At 38.0% G+C, this 25,267-nt stretch overlaps 1 protein-coding gene across 1 annotated transcript in view; it reads left to right on the top strand.

Annotated features, from left to right (window-relative positions):
- Spef2 (sperm flagellar 2) overlaps positions 1-25,267 on the top strand; it is a 151,266-nt gene that overhangs the window by 88,083 nt on the left and 37,916 nt on the right. The window contains exons 20-25 of the mRNA XM_026783829.1: positions 5,166-5,314; positions 6,492-6,619; positions 6,700-6,838; positions 10,660-10,797; positions 17,059-17,210; positions 21,737-21,917. Of these exons, the coding sequence (XP_026639630.1) occupies positions 5,166-5,314; positions 6,492-6,619; positions 6,700-6,838; positions 10,660-10,797; positions 17,059-17,210; positions 21,737-21,917 (887 nt within the window). The remainder of the gene's footprint in view (positions 1-5,165; positions 5,315-6,491; positions 6,620-6,699; positions 6,839-10,659; positions 10,798-17,058; positions 17,211-21,736; positions 21,918-25,267) is intronic.

Below are 25,267 nucleotides of genomic sequence, written 5' to 3'. Positions count from 1 at the left end.
CAAAAACTATATTAATTACAAAGCTGCTTGGCCAATAGGTTAGGCATATTCTTGGCTAACTCTTATACCTTAAATTAACACATTTCTATTAATCTGTGTATTAACACAAGGCTGTGGCCTACCACTAAGTTTCCAGTGTTCTGGCATCTTTCTCCTTCAGCAGCTACATTGCATCTCTCTGACTCTGCCTACTCTCTCTCTATATCTCTGTTCGGATTTCATGCCTGGCTTTATTCTGCCCTGTCATAGACTGAAGCAGATTCTTTTTTAACCAATGGTAATAAAACATATTCACAGCAAACAGAGGATAATCCCACATCAATGAATTTGGGGTTTTGTTTGTTTGTTTGTTTCCTGTTATCTTATCTTGAGCCACAGTAGTACCTGAATCTCAAAACTTGCACAAGGTCTGGGACTGCAATGGCTGCCGTCGTATTCTTCTGGTTTTGATCTTATGTTTTAAGTTGCATTATTTTGTTTTCTTTTATCTATTTGTTATAAATAAACTGAATATTATTTTTTTAAAGTACATAATAAATAGTTAATAGGAAACATACAGGCTCTAAAGCATGTTAGTTAGATTTCTGTTGTTGCTACAGCAAACAATTAATTAAAGATCGAGATGCAATGAATATGTACTCTTGACGTCTTTCAGAGTACATTCCCAATATTATTGTCTTGATATGTGTGCTTTTACTATCCATCATAAATTGCCAATGTATCTTTAGTCACAAAGTGGCTAATAATCACAAAATGTTCTAAATATTATGCTCATCTGAATAAATATCTCAGTACTACATATGTAGATACAGTCTTTTTAAAAAATATTTAATTTATTTATTATGTATATAATATTCTGTCTGTGTGTATGCCTGCAGGCCAGAAGAGGGCACTAGACCTCATTACAGATGGTTGAGAGCCACCATGTGGTTGCTAGGAATTGAACTCAGGACCTTTGGAAGAGCAGGCAATGCTCTTAACCTCTGAGCCATCTCTCTAGCCCGCAGATACAGTCTTTAACAGTCCTGATTTTATATACATATGTGTGTATGTGTGTGTATGTAGTTCTTAATAATGTAAATCAATACCATTGATACTGAGACTATTTTGTCTCACAGACCATTGTATCACAATTATATTTAAATAATCTCTTAATTGTGATGCATGGACACACATATTAGTTATATGTGTGGATATTTATGCTGACATGAACATTTTTTATAACATAACAGTCAAAGAAAATCTCATCATGATTATGTCATACTGTAGCCTTATGTAACAACAGGTAGTTAATAAATCGACACTGAGATACATCTTTAATTGAAATTCTAACTCTAATCTATATTTAACTCTTCATTGTTTACCAACAAAGCAATTTCCCATTTTGTATTACTTATCTCTTGTTTTTTAACTGTTATAAAACTAAACTCAAATGAAGTATTATTATATGCCCATCAGAAAAAGATATTAAGTTCACATAGACATATTTCACTCCAAATCACAAGTTAGATATAATTGTATATAAACTCTAAGAGTGCCCTTAATTGGAAACATAGACACCAAACAAGCCATAAGCAACCTTGCAAGTTCAACAGGAAAATATATGCATCCCCCAGCTCAGTTTAATTAAAGCATTTCAGATTTGGTTTTTTGCTTTTGGTTTTCTAGTTTGTGAGGTTAAATGGTATCTTAAAAGGTGAATTTTAGGGCTTAGTGAGATTGTTCCTCTCACAGAGGACCCAGCTTCTGTTCCCAGCATCCTCATAAAGGGTCACAATCATCTGTAACTCTAGGTTCCGGGGCTCTGATGTCCTTTTCTGACCTCCACAAAAATGTGCTGCACTCACATACATGCAGACTAAATACTCAAACGTTAAACAAATGGAATAATTTTAAAGGTAAACTTTAAATCAGATTTAGAAGTCCTCATATAACGATGTATAAAAGTTATCATTTTGGTGTTTTCAGCAATGTTTACTTCACAGGACAGAGGTGTTACACAGAAAAACCCTATCTTGAAAAAAAAACAGCAAACAAAACAATATTTATTTCATATAGGAAGTTATACTATTTTACTTCTTAATATTTGAAATTAATAGCATTGACACTGGACACAAATTTTTACTCTTACAGGCCATTGCATCACAATTACATGTAATGCCTCTCTCACAAGCCATGACAGCATTTCTTTTCTTCTTTCTTCAAACTCATTATTTCCTCCTGGTAACATCATTGCCTTATTCTTATTCTCAGAGTATCGGATCACTCTTTACCATTTTCCTCTTGAACTCTTAAATGTTCAAATCTTATGACGATCTTAAAATATTTATTTTTAAACATTTTATATATTTTCTGAAACTTTCATACATGGACATAACATTCTTTTTTTTTTTTATTTTTCGAGACAGGGTTTCTTGTAGCTTTTTGGTTCCTGTCCTGGAACTAGCTCTTGTAGACCAGGCTGGCTTCGAACTCCCAGAGATCTGCCTGCCTCTGCCTCCCGAGTGCTGGGATTAAAGGCGTGCACCACCACTGCCCGGCCATAACATTCTTATAATATGTGTTATGTGCTGGGATTTTGGTGTAGATGTACAGGGGTTTGATCACTTACCAGGTTCTAAGCACAATTATACTAGAGGTGGGTTTCATAAATTATTCCAAACGATCAGGTTTTTTTTTTTTTTTGCTTTATAGTTATATTTATCTAACTGCCTGATGAGGAACAATACAAACCCTAGTAATCTGAGCAGAGATCAAATTCCTGCACGACTTGGCTGGAGTTCCTTCTCAGTATAGTGCTGGTGGGTGCTAAGTCTCTCTCAGTCTTCACCTACGACTGGCAACCTCATTCTGGCTGTGTCGCTTCAGTCTGCTCCATCACTCCACTAAAACGCTCATCTCATTTGAGCAGACTGGCCTCTCAACTTTGGCAGCTGTGCTGAGCAGCCCAGGCAGCCATAAATACTATGTATCTGTTAGCCAAACATGGTTAAACTTAAGGAATATGAAAATAATCACTGTTAACCACTTCTTTGGTTTCAACTTGTAAAGATACTAATTAAGCCAGGTTGCCATGGGAACATTTTAGGATTGAAAAGTAACAAATGATGATGATGATGATGATGATGATGATAACATCTTGATTCAAAATATATAAATTAGACTTTCTATATTTATCTCCTCCCAACAAATGCCCCCTGCCAATTCTCTCCTCCCCCTGAGAAATAATTTAATTAGAAGATGTTTAGATCTTTTTAATGTTCTCTTCTCATCCATCAAAGCAGTTTATTGATATCCTACAATTACTGCTTTTCACTCTTGTTTTAAAGGTTGCTTTAAACTTCTGACTTTTAATTGTTTAGCTCTTTCCTAACTCACCGCTATTTGTACTTTTATTACTCTGTCATTTCATCTTTGCCAAAGCGTTTACTTTTCACCCTGCCTGAATATTGAAATTTTCTCTGTGATTGTTTTTATTTATAATCATCTTGGCTTAATGGATATCTGCCTGGCCCTATCAAGTTATCATTATTAAACAAACTTTCCTAAAATTGATGTGTATGGTGTACTAAACAGGAGTTTTTCCCCCAAACCGTTTACACATGAGGAATGGCCATAGCAAAGACTTGATGTCACTGTGGAACCTAAAGACACCAAATGGTGTTCCTCGTTAGATTTAACTTTTCGCTCATTGAGGTGTAGACACACTTATTTCCCATTCTCTTCTCAGCATTTTTATTGATAAATATTAGATCTATTTAATATGGTCTCAAAGCATATTATCCAAAAAAATAATTCTGTCTCTCCTAATTTTCACTAAATGGTCAAAATATTTTTTAAAATAAGGGGTAAAAGCATTTTCTAGTCCTCAATTTATAATTACACAGCTTTCCTTTTGGAATAGGTTAAAAAAGATAGAACTCTATCACAGCTCGGAATGAATGGTTAAGAATCATACAAAAATACATCAAATTATTATGAATATTTTTAGCTAGTCTGTAGGTTTATGAATGACTAAAGGATATTGGTTTAATTATATAGGAGGGAAAAATCACCTGAACTACCCAAAACTCATAATTGATAATACTTCTCTACTTATAAACTATGGCTTTTAGTTAGCATAAAATTAAAATAATCTAAAGAACATCACCAAATTATACTAATTAGAATAATATATTTGGAAGAAAGTGCTCCCCATTTATATTCAACATCATATTCAACTACATGCACAATTTTCAACAGTTGATCTGAAGACAGGAGGCATTTAGCCAGAGTGATCTCCTAAAGAAAACAAATATAGATCCTTTCGCTGTGTGCCTGGGCTCATAACACAGGGTTACCATGTAACTCGCCTGCACTGCCCTCTGCATTTGGGAAAGAGAAGTATATTTCCTGTTCAGACCCTAAATTAGAACACTGACTACTTCCTCCCCCTTCTCCTCCTCCATTCCCTTACTCTCATATTTTGCTTCCATATCTCCTCCCTCAGTTCCTCGTTTCCTTTCTTCTTGATTTTCGAGGCTTAAATTTAAAGCCTGGTTGTAGCAAGAAATACCTGTTTTCCCCCCAGAAATCCTTTCAACCTACAGGAATATGAAAGGTTTGGGGGCATCGGTGGCCTCTTCCTTCATCTGTCTTATCTGTGGCCTTAACTTCTCAGGATAACCCTTACATATGATCCTTCTCTAACTTCTGCTCTGGGTCCCAAGGGACACACACACACACACACACACACACACACACCATTTATTTTCTAGGCACTCTTTCTTTCATTTGGTATGAAGAACTCAGTTGCCAGTTATTACAACAGGAAATTAAACACACTTTGTGGTAAAGTCTAAATTTTACAAAAGCTACACATGAATTAGAGAAGCAAGACATGACTGAAATTAAAATACTGACAGTTACAATAGCCAGACAGATTCCAGATGTTGGATTCCTTTAACTAGGAAAGCAAATCATGAGAAGTAGTAGATACATTAATGCAGGGACCATGGCCAATGAGGCATTTGTTCTATGTCTTTGAGCTGGAAAAACTGCCTAAAGAAGCTAAAAGAGTAGTCAGTGAGTGGCCTGAATCTCATAACAATCATATACTTTGTCATCCTCAGAAAGCTATCCCATTCACCTACATGTACTGGAATGATTTAATATGCATGTCTAAGTTTCTCCTAAAGGGAAAACACCAGGAGGCAAAATACCAGTAAAGAAGTCACCTGCTGGCTCTGTAGAAACATCGCCCACACCAACAGCCCCACCACCACCTAAGCCGGGATCGGAAGAATGGGTCTATGTGACAGAACCTATACCTGAGGTATGGCACCTTCTCATCAAAATGATAGGATAATTTATCCTATGTATATCAAATTTGCCATATTTACAACATCTATCAATCCTTCTGGAGTCAGGGTTGTGTATAAATTTATCAAAACACTGAGAGGAGCCTGGAGTTGTAGCTCATTGATGAGTGCAGAAAACCCTAGATTCCAGCTCCAGTACCAAAGTGGGGGATAGGTTTCTAAAGAAATGATTAAATAGTATTATAGTAAATTTGGAAATATTTAAAGATGAAACATTTAAATGGCACAATAATATATGCATGCATGTATGTTTGTTTGTTTGTGTATATGTATGTATGCATACTCATATGCAATGGGTATCACTCATTCCAGAAGAAGCTACTTTAAATACACACAGAGAAACAGGGAGAGAGACCCCACATCCATTATCAAAATGTTCTGAGTTTGTGATAGAAACAGAACAGCTGTTTGGGGGAACAAAATATAGTCATTATTGGGTATTGGGTGGGGAGTGATGAAGAAAAATAGCCAAATCTTATACCTTGGGATCACTCAAGAGAAATAACACTGTACAGGACAAAAACTAAAATAAAAGTCATTAATACTGAGACAGATACAAGCTCACATACATAAACCTTGGGATGAACTCTTGTGGGAAGCAGATGAATCTCAATGAAAGAAACTGGAACCTTGTTCACAAGTCTATCATTAATACATCACACAAAGATGAGACAGAATGTAATAAATCAATACTTTCATTCATTCAATAATCTTTGAGGACTTTACAGATACAGTATACCATGTGATATACAGAGAAAGACAGTAGAGTGCTGATCAAGAAAATTCCTGCCTCAGTGGGGCAGGTATTCTAGAATAAAGCACAGACAACGTAATTTATGTTGCCAGTATTACAACACCTGAGTTCAGGATGCTAAGGCAGAGCCTCAGAAGATCTGAGGGTAACTTAGCAAAGTGCTTGGGTCAAAGGAGGATTTCTGGAAGAAATGATGTCTGTGCTGAGAAAAGCAGGAATTATCTTCTGGAGACAGAAAAGTACTAAGACACTTTAGAAGGTGTGCTCCGGGTATTTGCGATTGGTACTTGATCTTGATGGTTAGTGTTCTTTTGACTCAGCTAGACACAGGATTTTTCATTTTTAAGCACTGATTTCCATGCTTTACTGTTGAACAGGAACTACCTTCATTTTTACTACCTTACTGGGAACTAATAGAGAAGTCCTACATAAACCACATCAAAACAGTACTTCGATATCTTAGAGACAACCAACACACTATCCTTTCTTATTTGTATGATACTAGGTGAGTAAAGTCCTCAAGGTCAGAATTTTGTCATGACTAGGTAGTACAAAGATAAATCTCATTCTCTTCCTTACTTACAGAACCAATTTCCAGGAATTTCTCAGGCGTCCAGATCACAAGCAAGATTTTGTAGCTCAGTGGCAGGCTGATTTCAACTCTGTTCCCGAAGACCTGTGGGAGGATGAGGAGACCAAAGCTGAACTACACCAACGAGTGAACGTAAGGACTGCTGTGACCTTCTGTGTGACCTTCTGTGCCAGGGTCAACTCATTCTCACTTCCCCATCTGTACACCCCCACTCCATCCCATTCCTGTCTTCAGGGATGGAAGCCTCAGAAATAGAACGATTTGAGCTCTGATCCAGTCATTAGTAACTTCACAAAGGACTGGCTGTTCTTCCTTTGGGGTTCAGGATACACGCATGGCGCCCTTCTTAGAAGAGGAGCTGACATCAGCAGTGCAGGAGTGTTCCTGGCACCTGCTTTGTAGACGCTCTTTATTTCTGTTGGTCCACCTACCTGTGGTCACACCTCATGGGATTACATGCCCATCCTGAATTCAGTTACATAGCCTAATACCAAGAAAGAGAACTAGGGCCACCATACTTGCCTTTTTGACTAGATATTTTGAGATCTGGTGACATAGTGTACAAATATTTATATCTCCATCAAGTGCTGTACTTAAAAGTTGGAAGGCAGGTGGAATTTTGTGTATGCGAGAGAGAGTTCCTGAGTTTAGTTTATTACCTTGATGTTTTAGGGAATGGCTTCTGGTACACAAGAAGCCCCATCATTTTCATAACCTTCATCTTCCATGTGTAAATTGACACCTTTCCCTTATATCATCAGAAGGATACTTTGAAACTCTCTTATGTGTTTTTTACTAAGAGTCAAATATTATTATGATCTTGTTGTGTGACACTATTCCTCAGGAAATATATCTAGATAGGGAATCCACAACAGAAGTAAAGATACCACCATAATACAGCTTGATAAACTAATGAGTTTACTGTGGTAAGGGGTATTGGTAAGGGGTTACTTACAGGAGGATAAATGACCCAAAGGTTGTTGGATTGAAACCTTACATAGCATAGGTGATGGTTTACAAAACCTGGGAACCTGGAGCTCACTGCATAATTTTGCAAGTAGCTTGATAGGTTGGAGAGTTCTCTTGCAGGTGGCTCAACCACTCTCTGCCTCTTCTAGGCAGTTTGACTTGTCTGAGCCTCCTTTAGGCAGCCTGGCTAATCTGCCTGTTCCAAGTTGGGAGTGGCTTTCAATAGTCCTTAGTGTTTATAGAAGCTTGAGGATAAAGTAGTCCAATATATCTGGACAGTTTCAAGGACTTCTCTTAAAAATGTGTATTATTCATTGAGAATTTCATACAATATATTTTGACCATATTTGCCTCAACTCCTCTCATTAGCTGCATCAAGATCCAGCCCTTCTTCCCTAACTTTCCTAACTTATCTGCTTTTATTAAGTTCAATTTGTACTGTCTGTATGCTTCAGGGTATGGGCCATCATAGGAGCATGAGCAAACTATCAGAAGCCACACCCCTAAAGAAAACAGACTCTCCTTCTTCCAGAAGCCATCAACTGTCCATAGACACTCAGGTTGGGGTAGAAGCTCACGAACCCCCACTATATTTTGATTGGCTTGGTTTTGTGCAGGGATTGCATAGCCAACTACAACTGCTGTGAGTTTTTGAGTACAGAAGTTCTGTCATGTCCAGACATGACCTCTGCCTCTTAGAGTTTTCTCCACAACCTCTACTGCAATAGTCCCTAAGCTATTGGATGGGGCTGTGATATAGATGGTACATTTGTGGTGGAGTACCCCCAAAGTCACTCATTCTCTGTACCTTGTCTATTTTTAAGTTTCTATGCTAGCCACTAGCAACTGCACAAGAGATTTTTTTAAATGAGACCTGAGAACTGCACAAATCTATGGGTAGAAAGACATGACTTTAGTTGTTTGGTACTATGTCCATTAATAAAATGATAGTAGTAAGTTCACCCCTGTGACCTCGGACTCCCTAACTGTGGTATTCTTGGCCAGACTTACAGTACCAGGCGTGTGTTTCTCCTGTAGTATGGGCTTTAATTCCAATCAAAAAGCAGTTGGTCACCTCATAATATTTGTTACACTATTATATCATATGCATTTCTTTCCACACCAAGTGTTAATGTCGCTCATGGAGTCCACGGCTGGATAAAGTTATTGATGGCATCTTTTTCCTCCAACCATCTGCATAGCATATTTTAGCACTACAAGAGCTAGCTTGAAAGAAGAACTCTTCCTGGTCAATAAGAACTTAATCTCTCTAGGTCCCACGACTTACAAAGGTGGTGTCTTCAGCAGTAGTGTTCTACTGTTCCATGATAGGCATCTAACAGCGGAGCAAGTAGCCTGTATTGTTACAGGGGGAGCTCTGGGACACCTTAGTGTGAGGGACTTCCTGAAGCTTCTGGCTGGTTTACTTTCAGAATCTTAATAAGCCTTCTTTTAGAATTTCCTGACTCTGTTTTTGTTTTTTTTTTTTTTGTTTTGTTTTTTTTGTTTGTTTGTTTGTTTTTGGCTTCCTTTTTTATTGCCTTGTTCCTTCTCAATCTCACGTTCTTCTACAGAATCTTTCAGACTGCAGAGGAGTCACAGGAAGGTTTCATTCCACTTCTCAAGTGAATGAGCCGGCTAGCCTCAAGTTCAAATCTGCCTTCCTCTCCCTCCCGAGGTGTGCGCCACCACACACAGCTTCACATCCATTTTTGGAAAGTGCTATAGTTAACGTTGGTTGAAAAACGAGCTCTATCCTTCCATATTTGGTATTTCATACATAGATGATCTTGAAAAACATGAAACTTTAAAACTGCTCTAAGATGTTTCTGTCCCCCTTCCTTGCATCAGGTTTTGACACACTGATTGTATAATGCAGAGAGAGTCATTTCTAAGTACTGAGCGAGCAACTAGTTGTTGTCATTCACCCATTGATGATTCTAAGTACTCAGCAGTAGCTATCACTTGTTATCAGTGAAAAATACAGCAAAGAGATTAGCATTTAGGTGGCAGCAGTGATGTATATGTCCAAGCATCCAAACTCCCTATTAAAATGTTTCTCCAGAGAAGTACTAATGGACATATGAAGACAGAATGATAAGGTGTATCTGCCTAGAAATGATATAACAAACACTACAGCCTCTAAAGCACTTCCTATCTTGAATTCTTCTTTTACATAGTGTCAATTCTGATGCATAACATAGTGGTGCACATTACTAGAGCCCACAGATTCACATCCTAGCTTCACTGTTAACTCACCCAAGGAAAATGCTTTCCCTATTCCCAGTGTCCGCTCACAAAAAAAAAGGTAATAAGCTACCTAATGTTCCCAGGCATTAAAAGGTAATGCAAATATGTCAACAACATGTTTAAGAAGAACACAAAACCAATATAATTTTAACATCATAATTTTTGTATACATAGATATAAATTATAAAACAAATGAAATATCATTGAATGCCTATACTATAGGCCAATTACCATGTATAAATAGCATGTTATATACTGTTCTACTCACATGCTTTTTTATTGTCCTTGGTCTGATATGCTGTTGAATTGTTGAGTGTCCCATTAAACACAAACATTTTTTCTGGTAAATAATCCCCTATCTCTGATAGTTAGCAAACTAATGGCCTTGGTTCAAATGTAACCATGCATTTTTTTTTTCTATCAACAATACACAGGTTTTTAAAACTCACATGAAGTGGTTTTCAATCATACAAGTTTATTAACAAAAAGCTAATACACAAATAGTTACCCATGATGTTAATGTGATAGGAATGGATATATGAATAACTGTGGGCATATGATCCAAGATAAAAAGAGATGTGAATGCCATCTGAATAAGTGAATGTAACACAGGAACATGTTAGACATGACTCCTTTAGGTACGTCTCTGGAAACAAAGATCTCAGATGCAGGGCACTGAAGCTGCACGAGATACGACTTTCAAGCACACTCATGCTGTTTCTCTTTCCACTCAGGATCTACGAGACCGCCTGTGGGACATCTGCGATGCCAGGAAGGAGGAGGCAGAGCAGGAGAGGGTTGATATCATTAACGAGAGCTGGCTCCAGGACTCTGTCGGAATAATAATGAATCACTTCTTTTCCCTGATGCAGGTAGGAGCAGCCAGACTCAGTGACACAGACTCCCTCTGCAGCCGTATTCCTCGTGGAACAACTCCTTCGGAAATGGCAATGTTGCTTCTAACACCCTGTGCTGTATGATTGTAATGCATTCTGGCTCACCAAGAATATTAGCTAACAACATTGTTTTTTTCCCAGCCAACCAACCACACAGACAGTGCATCGCTAGCAGCTACTCGCCATTTCTGCTTCCCTATGCATGTTCGGCGAGATTGCAGGGACTCTGTCTGCAACTGGGATGTTTAGTTTATCAGACTCCCACTTAAGAGTGGCCCAAGAAAGTTGCCCTGTCATAATTTCAGGGATATGTTGCAACCATGGGAACCACTGCTGTGACTATGAGAAAAAGTGCACACCAGCCTTTAGGTGACAAATTCCTCAAAACAAAGTGCCTATAGATGGGTTTTGAGGGATCAAGGATAGAGGCAGGATGATGGGTGAGATCAGCTGTCTTTGTTTTTACAATGTCTAACTTTAAATTATATGTATGTCTGTGAGGGTGGCTTTGGACACCACCACATTACCTGTGTAGACAAGAAGAAATCTTTGGATCCCACAGAGTGAGGGTTTGGGTAATTGTGAGCCACCTGATATAAATGCTGGGAACGATTGCCCTCTGAAAGAGTGGTACACTCTCCTAATCCTGAGCCACATCTCCAGCCCCTTTTGTGTTTGTTAACTGAACTTCCTCCTATATTCGTTATAGAAGATACATTTACAACTGAAGACATCCACAGAAGTTACTTTCCTTCTCTCATATAGGAGCCTTGAAATGCTGTCTTCCTTGAGAAAGAACTGTATTTCAGGCACAGTTTTCAGATCTTGAGGGAAGGCATTCCTAGGGTACAAAACTGTTTTTTTTTTTTTTTTTTTAAAAAAAAGGCCTGTCTTCAAATGTATATTTCAAAAACACAGAGAAAGAGGTTTACAATGGACTAATTTCCTATAGTACTGATGGAAGCCAGGGGCTGAGAATGTGGGAGAAGCCTGTCTAAAATTATTCCTGCTTGGGGGACTATCAAGTCTATCTTGGTCAAGCTAAGCTTAATTTTTGTTGACAGAAGGAGAGTTAAGAGGGAGAATGAACGGGGACTTCTCATCTATAACTGGTTAACTTAGAAGGTACTTCCGGAGATGATAAAATATCTCCACTCATATCTACAACCTCGATAAAGTAGGAGTTCAGCAAATCTTTTTCCAACAATGACCCATCCACTCTGGTAGTTCCAGTACTCAAAGGGACAATCCCTGCTCCAAAGGCATGTCTGAAAAGTCAACAGAAACCTGACTAACAGGAAGCCTCAGGAATTATAGCAGCCCCACCTCGCTATTTCCCTTTCTGTGGTTTCAGTTACATTTACTTGACCACAGGTGGCGGGGGCGGGGGGAATGTTGTTTTGCTTTTCTGTTAAAATACAACTCACCTACTGATGTTCTCATCAGTTTGATTGATGAATTGATTTTTAACTGTCTTAGATCTTCTGAAACTTCCTCCACACTGAAACATGGTTTATAGCAACTTAAATCCATGGTGTACCCTCACTATCCACTCTCACCTGGCTAAGAATAAACTGTCTCTCATATTCTGTAGCTCAAAACGGTGCTTTGTGTCAGCCATGATGAGGTAAATCTTTTGATGTTCGATTTTGTACCAATTTATCCTTTTTCATCTGACTTGGAATGAAAAAATTCCCTTTTTAATTGCATCAACACTGTATCTTCTCTGTCTTTATTATTTGCTATCCAGGTTATCAGTTCTTCTACTATGTCTTCAAAAGTTTTTTGCTCAAGCAGCTCTTATATTGGAGTCTAATGCTGACACGATGCCAAAAGATTCACTTCATATTTGTTTGTGTGACATGGTCACTGTAGTCATCTTATATTGATACCAAAAACATAAAATATAGCACAACAGATTCTTTAAGAGAATCTATGTTCATATCACTTTTATTATAGTAGTTGTTATCATATTCTATTATTAATCCCCAATGTATTTGACTCCGACTTTCTCAAATAGATATGAATCCATAGAAACAAAGGCATTAGTCAGGTATTAAATAAAGGATTTGAAGTGTATCCCCTATGAATGAAGAACTAATATCTCTAAGTGGGAGGTTTAAAGAAATCAGGATATCAGAACAAGGAGAACTATGAAGGCCTATTATAAAGCTGGATTATGAAGATAAGATCGATTTAAAAGAGTTGCCACCAGAGGACAATGCTGAGACATTGTTAAGCATATTATTAAGTGTATTAAGGAGTACACTTAGCTCCCTCATGCATAGTTCACATAAAGGATTAAGTAAAGTACCCAACTAGCCTAAACTCATCTGAGCAGAAACTTGGGGAATCAGTCTGAACAAGTAAAGAGACAATATTATAAACAGGCTTTACCAAACACTTCTGGAAAAAGTAACTATGATCCAAAAGTGAAGGCACAGCAGACTCTCATGAGTCACTCTCATGAGTCGGAGCCATAAATGACTCCTGTGGAATAGGTAAGACTCTAACAGTTCATTAATCTATAGATCTGAGGTTCTTATCCTGAGACATTGAGCCATTGCCCACATCAGACAAAATAAAACAGAACAACAGAATACAGGCTGGGCACAACTGCCAGAAATTTCCAGCAGAACTCTAGCGAACGATCACAGCAGCATGGTGCTGGAGGTTCTGCAGTCATCCTCAGTCCGTAGATAAGGAAACTGAAGCAAGCTGGCGGGGAGCTGTTGCCCACTTGTTGCATCCAGTAAGTGAAAGAAGGAGCAGCAATTGTGACTGACCATGGCTGCAGAGTCAGCACTCCTTCTGGAACACTGCTATGTCAACAACATTGTCAAGTTGTTTGGCTTCACAGGTAGAGCACTGCTTTTACACCCTGTAAAACCCAAAGGGGGACATGCTCAAAAGTAGCTTTCATCTCAGCACACGGAGAAAGACATGATGATGGGACTACCCATCAAATACTAGACAGTTGAGGCAGCTCGTATATTGTCCAAGACACTCAAAATCAGGAGCCTTAATGTTTGTCAAGCACTAAAAGTAACAAGTCTGGAGAAAACCTTCAGTTGCATCTTCTGGTTCACCACAAACAGCTAGATAATTGCTTCCCAAAATGGGTTCCTTGGAAAATTGCCTTCCAAACTGATCCAGAAAATGGTGTAATTACATAAGTGATTTTGGAAAGTGCTCCATAAAGCAACCTATCTACCCCACCCCGACCCCGGGAGATGGACAAGTCTGCTGACATAGATAGAAACTAAGATGCTCCATGGGTAAAGAAATCGTTTTGGTGCATTAAGGTTGAATTTCTAAACCAGCTTGACCTTGGAAAGTTTTTGCTCATTCATTCCAACAAGATATCCATGCCCAGCCTTTGTAACAAACTGTCCACACGGTAAAGTTTAGAAAAGAGTTGCTAAGCTGCCGCTGGTTCCACAAACCTCTAAGTCATACCTACCCAAGAGGCTGAGGGAGGAGGAGGACAAGATCAGCGCCTACAGGCAACTGGGAGTTTGTGGTTAGTCTCAGAAATGTAATAATATCCCGTCTCAAAAAATAAATAAATCAGAAGACTGGGGACATGGTCCAACCATGAGGTAAAAGTACTTGTTTAGAATGCTGGAGGTGCTAGATTCAACGCAGAGTTGAGAGGAATCACCATTAGTTTTCTTTTATTTACTTATTTATTTATTTAATATTTCTGTCTCTTCCCCACCACCGCCTCCCATTTCCCTCCCCCACCCCCAATCGAGTGCCCCTCCCTCATCAGCCCAAAGAGCAATCAGGGTTCCCTGCCCTGTGGGAAGTCCAAGGACCACCCACCTCCATCCAGGTCTAGTAAGGTGAGCATCCAAACTGCCTAGGCTCCCACAAAGCCAGTAAAACCTTCATCAGGCTAGGAAAGGAGACAGAGACAGAGACAGAGACCCACATTGGAGCACTGGACAGAAATCTCAAGGTCCAAATCAGGAGCAGAAGGAGAGAGAGCACGAGCAAGGAACTCAGGACCACGAGGGGTACACCCACACTCTGAGACAATGGGGATGTTCTATCGGGAACTCACCAAGGCCAGCTGGCCTGGGTCTGAAAAAGCCTGGGATAAAACCAGACTCACTGAACATAGCGGACAATGAGGACTACTGAGAACTCAAGAACAATGGCAATGGGTTTTTGATCCTACTGCACGTACCATTAGTTTTCTTAGAGGAAAATTCTGAATATGATGTCGTATCCTATTCAGATTTGCTTATATTTGAATCAACTTGTTCCCCTTAAAAATGAGTCAATATTTTATACGAAACAATGACTGTAATAATGTAAGTCTTGCGGAAAGATCCCAGTACAGTTTCAAATCCTACTCTGTAAATTATGTTCTCCCAAACCCAGTGATTAAAGAAGAGTTCAGTGCTCTAGGCTAAAGAAGAAATACTTTCCAGGTTTCTTACTCTATTTGCCCAAAACTATAGTTTACTGATTCAATGGCTAATTGTTTTTTATAACCACTCCCCTACACTGTTCTTCATTTTTTCAAAGTTAGCTGTCAATACTCAGTATGTACCTAGTAAGTACATATTTGTATCTTATTCATTATAAGCATGATATTGTGTGAGTTTCCACGAATATAGTTTAGTCAAACAATTTTCCCTACAGTTTTACCAAACTGAAACATGACACCAATAGTTATCTTTAAACTGTGGGATTCTTCTATGTATGGATATTTTAACTCAATGATTTAAAAAAAATCATAGTTTTCCTGGCCATTTCAAAGCACTGTGCTCAAATGTGAAACATCCTATAATTTAAAATAATATATAAATGTTAACTTTATTTTATAATATAGACTCATAGTAAGGAGATGAATTTTCTGTTGTTTGGGTCCTTTAGCTAGAAGAGTTTAATGCTGTAAAAACTGGAAACAATCTGTCTAATCATTTTCTCTATAAAACAACCTTATTGCGCTGTTTATTTTTTATTACACACTACTATGCAAACGTCAGCATCCCTTCATTGTCAACTGTGAGTATGGTACTGCAAATCTATTTCTGGATAGCTCAGAAACAGTTTTTTTCTTTTTCCTTATTCTTCTCTCATACAAAAATCCAGACTGCAGCCTCCCCTCCTCACATTACCCCCCTCTATTCCCTCTCTCACTACCTCCCTTTCCCCCAGATTCACTGCTCCTTCCGTTTCTCTTTAGAAAAGAGCACCCCCCCAAGTGATAGGGAACCCCTTTATTTGTGCCCTTAAGCTACACTCAGCAAGGGTGGGGATGGGTGGGATGGGGCAGATTGCTTTTGTTCTTTTAAAAAATGAGAGAGCAAGAAAAAAACCCTCTCTTCAATCAACTAGATATTATTTATTACCTTTGCATAAAAGGCTCATAACTTATGGCTTCAGAATACTTGCTTACACAACCCCACCAACAAAGGAAAGTCTGGGGGTAATACATACCTCACCAAAGGGAAGAGCATACATACCATATGATTTAAAAGGGAGAGAATCAGTTGAATTTCCAGGATCGACATTTGTAGCTTTAAACCTGTTTAGGGCCTCAGAGCACACATGCCCAGTGCATCCGCGCCGTGAGGGCAAGCCTGCACCAGCAGGGGGGTTGCACATGTGCACAATTACTAATTGTTTCACAACCAACCCCTCTGAATTGCTCCACTTCCTTCAAGGTCTCTCCCAGCAACTCCAGCAGAGGAGTCAAGCAGAGAGGGCTAGAGAAGCTGTGAGTTATGTCTATCCTGTTCACATTAAGCCAGACAGGAAACTGTACTGAGAGAATTATTGCTCCACTTTGTGTTCTTGTTTGTCTTGTTTCCACAAATAGTTTGTATTGTACCAGAGGGAAAGAACCTAATGTTGGTTTCATTCTGTTCTTGTACTTATAGCGTCTATGGTACCCCAAGGCAACTGAATTATTGCTAGGACAAAGAAGCCACTTCGGTGATTGATTGAAGAATTTCTAGTAGTAATCATCAAAAGCTATATAACTGTCATCTGCTTAAATGGTATCACCCTCAGTAAAGAGAATACAAAGTCATTTGCTTTCTTAAATAATTATGAAAACTTTAGTGACAGAAATAAGCAAGGCTCTTTCTTCATTTCTAGTGAATTACTTTCAACCAACATGTTTTAAAATTTTTATTTACATTATGCATACATATCACAGAAAAACATACAGATGTGTTCTTAGTTGGGTATTGATATCTACTTTCTGTATTAAAGGCAGAAGTGAACCGTTTCCAAGACACCAAAAGACTCCTCCAAGATTATTACAGAGCAATGGAATCCAAAATCCCACTAGAAGACAGTAAGAAATTTACTCGGATCCCATTGATTCAGGTCGATAGTAGAGACATTTCAGAAAACCAACTTAGGTAAGGCAGAACATTGTTTTACACTGTAATTACTTTGAACATACAGAATTGTGGTTTTTAAATTATAAATCCTGCTCCTATTAAGGGAAACACCAAATTGTTCCAAAAAGCTGAACTTTTTTTTCTAAGTTTGATGTCACATTAACTTGGCATGATATGATTATTTGTCTTATTACTGGTGAATATTTACTCCTTTGTTTGGAGAGATATTGTGCTTTCTAATTTGTTTTCAGCAGGATTCTGCTGTGGATATTACACAGTATGTCACTTCTGTATTCAGAAATACATCCAGCTCCAAAGACCTCTGGTGCTTGATTAGGAATTTAGAAGAATCAGAGCATGTGTGTGGTGTGTAGATGTGGGTGGGGAATGTGTGTGTGTATGTTTGTGTGTATTTAAGAGAGAAAGAGAGAGCGGAGAGAGAGGAAATTATGTAAATTAAAATGGAAAGGATTGTCATTCTTCTTTTACAGGTAAGGAAATTGAGAAATAGCAAAAGTCTAATAGTATATGATCACGACCTCACAAGAATAAAAGATATTAACAATCTAACATCAGATTGTTGCGAACAGAAAAAGGAACTTAGTAGTAGAATAAAGGCAAATTACATTTTTAGCCAAATAAATCACCTGCAGTAAAAACGTAGTAAATTTTTTTATAGACAAAATAGGTGAGTTTGGGGGAGGAAGGACAATGTCTCAGATTCTGCAGGGCTGTAATAAGTGAGAGAGAGGATGTCATTGTGATAGGAATGGGAGTGATCCCCATGGTGTGGTTTCCAGTCATTACACACTAAGATCTAGTTTTCCTTAATTTTATATGACTTAAGATAAAACACTTGAAAACAGAATTCAAAATCATTTAGGAGGAAATGTGTTATTTGAAAATAAGTTTGAAATGTAGGGAAACTTAAAATAGTATTTCCTGGTCATCCTTAAGCAAAGCATGAAAAAGGAGAAAAAGTTTGAAATGAAGATGGAAGTATAAGCAGAAGCTAGATTTACAAAATGATGTGCAGAAATTGAATGTTGTGTTTAAATCTCCAAACACATGAGTTATGTCTTTCATATTTAAAGGAAACCTCTTTGCCTAGATGTTTGCTCAGTCAATCTAGGTGTAAGAGTTGCATGAACAAAACATAGCATAATGAATATATTTTCGAACCAGACTGGTCTAGTTTAAATCCTGAGTCTGTCCCTTACTAACTGTATTTACTGTATATAAGTGGGTTAGGATAACTCACTACATCTCAATGTAAGCCTCAAGTTCCAGTCTTATAAAAGCAAGGTTGTTGTGAAAATTACAGGAAATAGGATCTGCAAAATATATGGAATTATGTCTGGAAATGAAAACACCTAAAATCCAGTCCTCAAACACTTACAAAAGAGTGGCCTCTTTTGTTATGTATTTTGGAGAATATATATAATAGTTTACTCTTGCATATATATTGTATATGCAATATTTTAGTTGTGAGTAGTTCATGTCCCCACTTTGTTCGTTTATCCCTCCCGTGTTCCAAAAATAACTTGATATGGCATTGCTGCATGGGCTTTGTGATGATCCAGGGTCCGCTTTTGCGCTCTTATGTTCTTTCATCTAGTGTTGTATTTACACCAGGCCATACATACACAAGAACACACAAAAGGGTGAGTGTGCACCCTCTTCCTGCCCCAAAGAGAAGAAAAACATTGAAGAAACTGCTAAGAAAACATTGAAATTAGAACAATAATGAATACCAGAGGCAATAGGAACCATCAGCATCACCAGACGACACCAAGTTTCAGTGTTGAGGGTGGCAGTGCATTCTGTTCTTGGCACATAATAGCAAACCAGGCATAATGGGGAAGCTATTCATTTTGGTTAGTACAATAAGGCCACAGAAGAACAGACAGTTCTAAGTTTTTACAGAACAGCTTTGTACCAATCTCAGCCTCACTGCTGAGGCAAAACTGTTGAGACAATCAGCCAGTCAATGCACCAACCAGCTCACCAACCAATTAACCACAGTCAACAACATATAGAAAAAAAAAACAAGCACAGTGTTCAGCAATGTTACATAGTTTTGCTACTTCATTCTTTCCAACAACCCTATAGTAATAATAATGGTAGCCATGCATTTTCAGAATAATAGTTGTATTAGTTGATAAACAATTATGATAAAGCAAGGCTCAGAAATTCAAGTAACATACCCAACTTCATCTCTCCCAATAGTAACAGAACTACCTATAGTATAGGAACTTTTCTTCCCAGTAAGTGAATTCTAAGGCTATAGTTTTAACATGGAGCTATTATGTATTCACCTTTGTTTTAATTTTCATATCCCTTTTCTGTTCGCATTGATTCAGTTTGTTTGTAGACAATTTCACATGCTTGTAGTTGTGCTCAGCATCATGTTCCACCTCTCTTATCTCCTTCACACAAGTTACTATTCCCTACTCCCAGTGAGTACAGATACTCTTGTCTACTTAAGATGCTTAGAATAAACGAGCACTCAATCCAAACATGACGTTTATACCATGTCATCTCAGGCTCAGGGACTACGACAGAAGGACTGAGTGGAAAGAATGTACAAGGCATTCTTACAAGAGACATAAGAGAGAGATCTAAGTGATAGAGGGAGAGGCTGGAAGAAAATCACCATTGGAATATATGTAAGAAGTTGTTGCATGCAAAACTCCACAGGAGCTGCAGCTGCCTGTACTGGGCCTGAACAAGACTGGGCTTGTAAACAGCCAATCATGAGAAAGATGAGAGTTTATAACATCTTATCTTTCTGCTGAACTATTGGCAACTGATGGATTCTGGAGGAGGAACAGTCATTGTCTTCAGCTGTGTGACACACAGTAGACCTCCAAACTCCAGTGGCTAATTTCAAACCGGTGCCAGTACAAAGAGATGATCCTCGTTAAACTAGTGGGTCATAAACCCAAAGTTCTTTTCTAAATGATGCCGTGACGGCTTCCCTGCAAAGCAAAGTCTTGTGCTGTTTGAAATGTCTAGAGATGGTCACACACATACTTCACACGAACTTATTGGAACTTGAATGGCTTTGATTTAGCGTTAATTGGTTATCAAGATATAATTCAATATGTGAGCATATTTTCAATGCATTGCTTTGATAGTTATGTTCGATTATCAGAATTCCAAGGACTGGGTCATACTGATTGTTGTACTGTTGTGAGGCTATTCTATGACCAAAGCAACTCTTATCAAAGAAAGCATCTAATTGGACATTTCATTACAGTTTTAGAGGGTTAGTTCATGATCATACTGGTGGGAAGCACACAGGCCTGGCACTGGAGCAATAGCTGGGAAATTTACACCCTGATCTGCAGGAAGCAGGCAGTAAGAGAAACACTGGGCCTGGCGTGGGTTTTTTAAACCTCAAAATCCACCTCCAGTGACACAGCTCTTCCAACAAAGCCATACGTACTACAACAACCCAGGCCACAACTCCCAATTCTTCCCCCAAGCAGTTCACCAACTGAGGATTAAGCATTCAAATATATGAACCTATGGGGGCATTCTCATTCAATCTCCCACACACTGTGAAAATCCAAGTTTAAGTACAAGAAATCTCAGGTGGTGTTTCCAATCAAGAATAAGCCAGTTGTTTTCTGGAGTCCACAACTGTCTTTCTAAATTCCTGATCCAGACCCAAACTTCCGGATTCTACAAAAACAAATGCTATCTATTCTTGCTGTTGATCCTGAATCTATTGTTAAATTTCAAACAGGTTATCTTAGGAGTTACTCTTTTCCAATTCCTTCTCCAACCTTAAGATGACAAAATTTTGTCACCGGAGGATGACCCCAATTACAATAAACATTGTACCCTAGGTCTTTCTTCATGTTTGGGCTAACCTCTGCGATTCTAAGACCAATGATAGTAGTACATCCTCAGAAGTTGTTCTAAAATCTCCACTTGGGGAAGGAGTACTATCAAGACAAAGTGGAGAAAGAGCTTTACTCTTGTGTTTGACCACAGCAGTTGATGAAGAGAAAACCCCTCTACCCATAAGTAAGAAAGGGGAGGGCTTCTGAAGCTGTTTCACCTTGGCAACCCACAAACATCATCACCTCTGTTTAACAACCCCAGTCAGGTTTGTGTTAGTCCCATTTTGATGTTAGAATGCCCAGGTGATACTGACCATCTTGAATAAGTTCTGTTAAGTTTACTTTTCCCAACATGAAGAATGACATTTGTGTGTGTGTGTGGGGGGGTGTCTTTCTCCATAATCATTGTTATACTGTCCACCTCTTTTAATTATTGAGAACTAAATCTGAAAAATGACTTGTTACTTGCTGTGAGTTTTCTATTATTAGCAAGATTTTGTAGACCACATAAATGTGATTAATTCAGCATTTTCCAATCATAGCCTTTCAAAATAATTCTTCTAGGAAAACTTTGGAAACTTGAATTAAAGCAATACAACCAAAAAGGGCACAAACTAACACTGTCACAAAAATAGAACTCTGTTAAATGAAACCCTTCTGTTTCTCCGGTTTGCTTTTCTTTCCCCAAAGAATTCCTCTAGTTCCTCGAATATCCATTTCTCCGGAAAATGTTGCCATCAAACCAAAGTTGAAAGCATTACTGAAGGGCAAGATTGATCCCACACTAGAAGGTTTGGAATCTAACTTTGAGGTAGATGAGAAGATAGTAATGGACACCTGGCAGCAGGCTTCCTTAACCATCTCCCACATGGTAAGCAGCACCTATAGTTGCATCTCCTGTCTGCTACTCTACTGTTTAAGTGGCATGATTGGTAACATGGTACAAGTGCGACGTTTATATGATAATCACAGTCATACTATAAAAAGGCATGGCTTTCAGAAATTATCATTATTAAAGGGATTTCTAGGAGATTTTTTTTTCGGAAAGAAATAGGAAGTTAAGACATAATAGTCAAAAATTCTTTAAAATCATGAAAGAAGTGAAACAATACTTAGATTCATTTCAGGTCTGACCTAGGTTGCCAATGCAGAAGCCTAAATGTCAAGAGAATGCTAAGGAGGAAGGCACCGGGCAGATAAGACAATATGAGAGGGTGTGATGGTGTTGACAACAATATGTGCTACCATGTGCTGGTCCACAATGAGGTCCAGCATGGCCAGATTTTCTATTTCCTAGAAAAACCAAAACTGTAATAATTTTTTGTTGTTCGAAATGTTTTTGTTTTGTTTTCATTATGTGATACTACTGGTTTTAGTTTTAATGAGTGAAATATAATTCTTGGAAGTACTTTACAAAGTCGTGAAAGAAAACACAAAGTCCAAATAGCCAGTTGACTTTTCAACTTCAACCTATCTGTTTATTATTTTCTCTGAATCACAATAGGGTCAGTATTACAATCCTTTTACAGTGGACAAATAAAATCTAGAAAGGTGGACAGCCTACTGCATGGATTCTGTTCTACCTAGTTGCCTTTTATTTTCTTTTTGTGCTAAGCATTCTTTGATTTCACTAAAGTACACTATCTAATCAGAAAACAGTATCAACCTTCTCAAAGGTCTTATGAAAGTCGTGGAACTGGAGCTTCATTATAATCTCATTCTCCTTAACTTCCCTTGGGATCCTTTTTGTCTGACGTTACCCTAAAACAAGAAGGTCTTCTTTCTTGCCCATCTTTCTTTTTCCTCCTTATCTCTTCGTCTGTCACAGAAAGATTTCAAACTCTTCTCTTGTCATTTTTGTTTTCAAGAAATTTTAAATGTCGATGTTACATACATCAAAAAAAATTATGACTCGTAATTGTGTGGCTTTACAGGAACACTAAAGTATTACTCATGACACCAGTACACAGAGAAGAGTGTGAAGGTATGCAGCTGCTAAGTCTTATCATCACCTTCCAACCTTAGCTCTTTTCAGTGAAACACAGCCGGGGTCCATCCTTGATGGGTTCGTACGTTCCACGGTAGGGGCATGTGGTTTAGAAATATTACGCAGAAAAACAGAAATACAAAAGTAATAAACAGAGACACAGAATAGAGTTGGGATGGCAACCCAATAAATACTGAATCTGCCCATATTTATTTTCATTAGCTTTATATACCCCAATCCAAAGAGAAGGAGGAGAAAGACAAAAGACCTCTATACTAAAGTGCAAGGAACAAAGTGATCACCTTCTCAAATACCCAAAGCATCAAGTAACCACACCTTAGATCAAAATACCCTGTTAGTAGCCACACCCAGGGTCAAACCTCCTAACAATAACCTTCAAGAAGCAAGAATAGTGTGAACTCTCTGACCTTTAGTCAAGGTGGAATGAATCCACATCCGTGGGCTCCAACAAACCATAGTCTTGCCTTTTCATTCAACTCTTTTCTGACCCAAGTCTGTAACTTATTGTACTTGTGCTTATTGTACTTGTGCTTGCCTTTGGGTTTTAAGGAAATAGACCTTTTACATGTTTGTGTCTGTGTGTGTTTTCATTTTTATAACATTATTCATTAGCATTATCTCATATTGTTGAGTGTGATTCTATTCCATTCCTTTTCTTTGTATACAGTGTTGTGTTCCATGCTTGTATCACAAGTTAGTTAACCAAGCTGCTACTGACCCACACTTGGGTTTGCATTTTGATGCTATTGGACACAGCTACTTTGAACATTCTTACACATATCTCTTAGTCCCAATGAGTGTACAGAACCTCCTTAGACCTGGGAATGCATGCTATCATCTACACATCACTGCTTTCCTCTGTAGGTGTGTTTGTGTGTATCACTGCTTAATTTGTATATACCTTCTTGGTCATATGTAAGAGTTACAAATTTACCTTCCTTGTCATAGAGTATATATTTATGTTTCAAATGTGTATAAAATTATAAATGTATAACATTATTTAAGTATTTCTTTTTATTCTCATTACATTTATTTTCTCTTTGAATTATTAAGAGTTGTGCTGAAACTATACCTTATGAGAATAAACCTATTTCTTTCTATTTACAACTTGCTGATCCTTGCCATTTGTATATTTGAGACTATGAAACTGGACTCATGGAAAAATTGAGATGAAAACTTTTCTAGTGAATTGAACATCTTCTTTGGGAATAATCTTTACTTACAATTAACTTTTTTAGAAAATTATACTTTGAGATTATTTATGTTCATTTTTCTTTTAGCATCTCTATTTAAAAGTCTCACAGTTTCATCCACTTGTTAGTTTTTACTCTTTGTAAGTTGTGTAAGTAATGTATGCAATTACTATTCTCTTGTTGGCCCTGCTGGGATCCTATAGTAAGTTATTAACCACATTTATTATTTAGTCACTCCAGATGCTATTGCTAGAATAATTTCTAAGTGGATCATTTTCCATTATTTTCAAATAAAATAAGGGAAATTAAATATTGAAGGTATTTAATACAAGGGAGATCAAATATTTGGAATAACCAGTAAAAGCATATATCAAGATATTAGATATAGATTCTAAATATACCAACAATCATTTTATATCTTTAAAAAGATATAGATAAAATAATTATCATAGATTGTTTAAACAAACACATGAACAAAGGGCTAGCAAGATGGCTCAGAGGGTAGAGGTGCTACTGCCAAGCCTGCGGGCTAGAGTTTGATTCTTTGAACCTACATGGTAGAAGCAAGAAGTGACCTTATACACCATCTCCTGATTTACATTATGGTACACACATATATGCATGCCCACACATATAAACACAAAAGCAAGCAAACAAATGAATATGCTTTAATGTAATGTTTTTATATATTTATACAATGAACTTCAGCATTCTCGTTACCCAGTCCCCTACTTCATCCCTACTCCCTCTCCTAGAGCCAGCCTTCTTCTCAAGGAGCCTCCCTCCTATCCTCATATCTTCCTTTTGCTTGTGGTCCAATTAAAGTTTCATCTGAGTTATTGCCTGTGTGTGGATGAGGAGCTATGAGGTGGAACAAGAGCTATTTATCTGTGGCTACAACAGTGAAGAAGGTGACACCCTTCTGCAGCAACCTTCATGGACCTCTCCCTCACCCATAATGCAGTGCTGATTGGCTCAATCCTGGGCACATGCTGAGTAACTAACCACAACCACAAGGAG

Source organism: Microtus ochrogaster, chromosome 19, assembly GCF_000317375.1.
Source record: "Microtus ochrogaster isolate Prairie Vole_2 chromosome 19, MicOch1.0, whole genome shotgun sequence".
Lineage (NCBI taxonomy): Eukaryota > Metazoa > Chordata > Mammalia > Rodentia > Cricetidae > Microtus > Microtus ochrogaster.
Note: the sequence above shows the minus strand (reverse complement) of the source record. Positions and strands in the feature narration are given on the sequence as shown.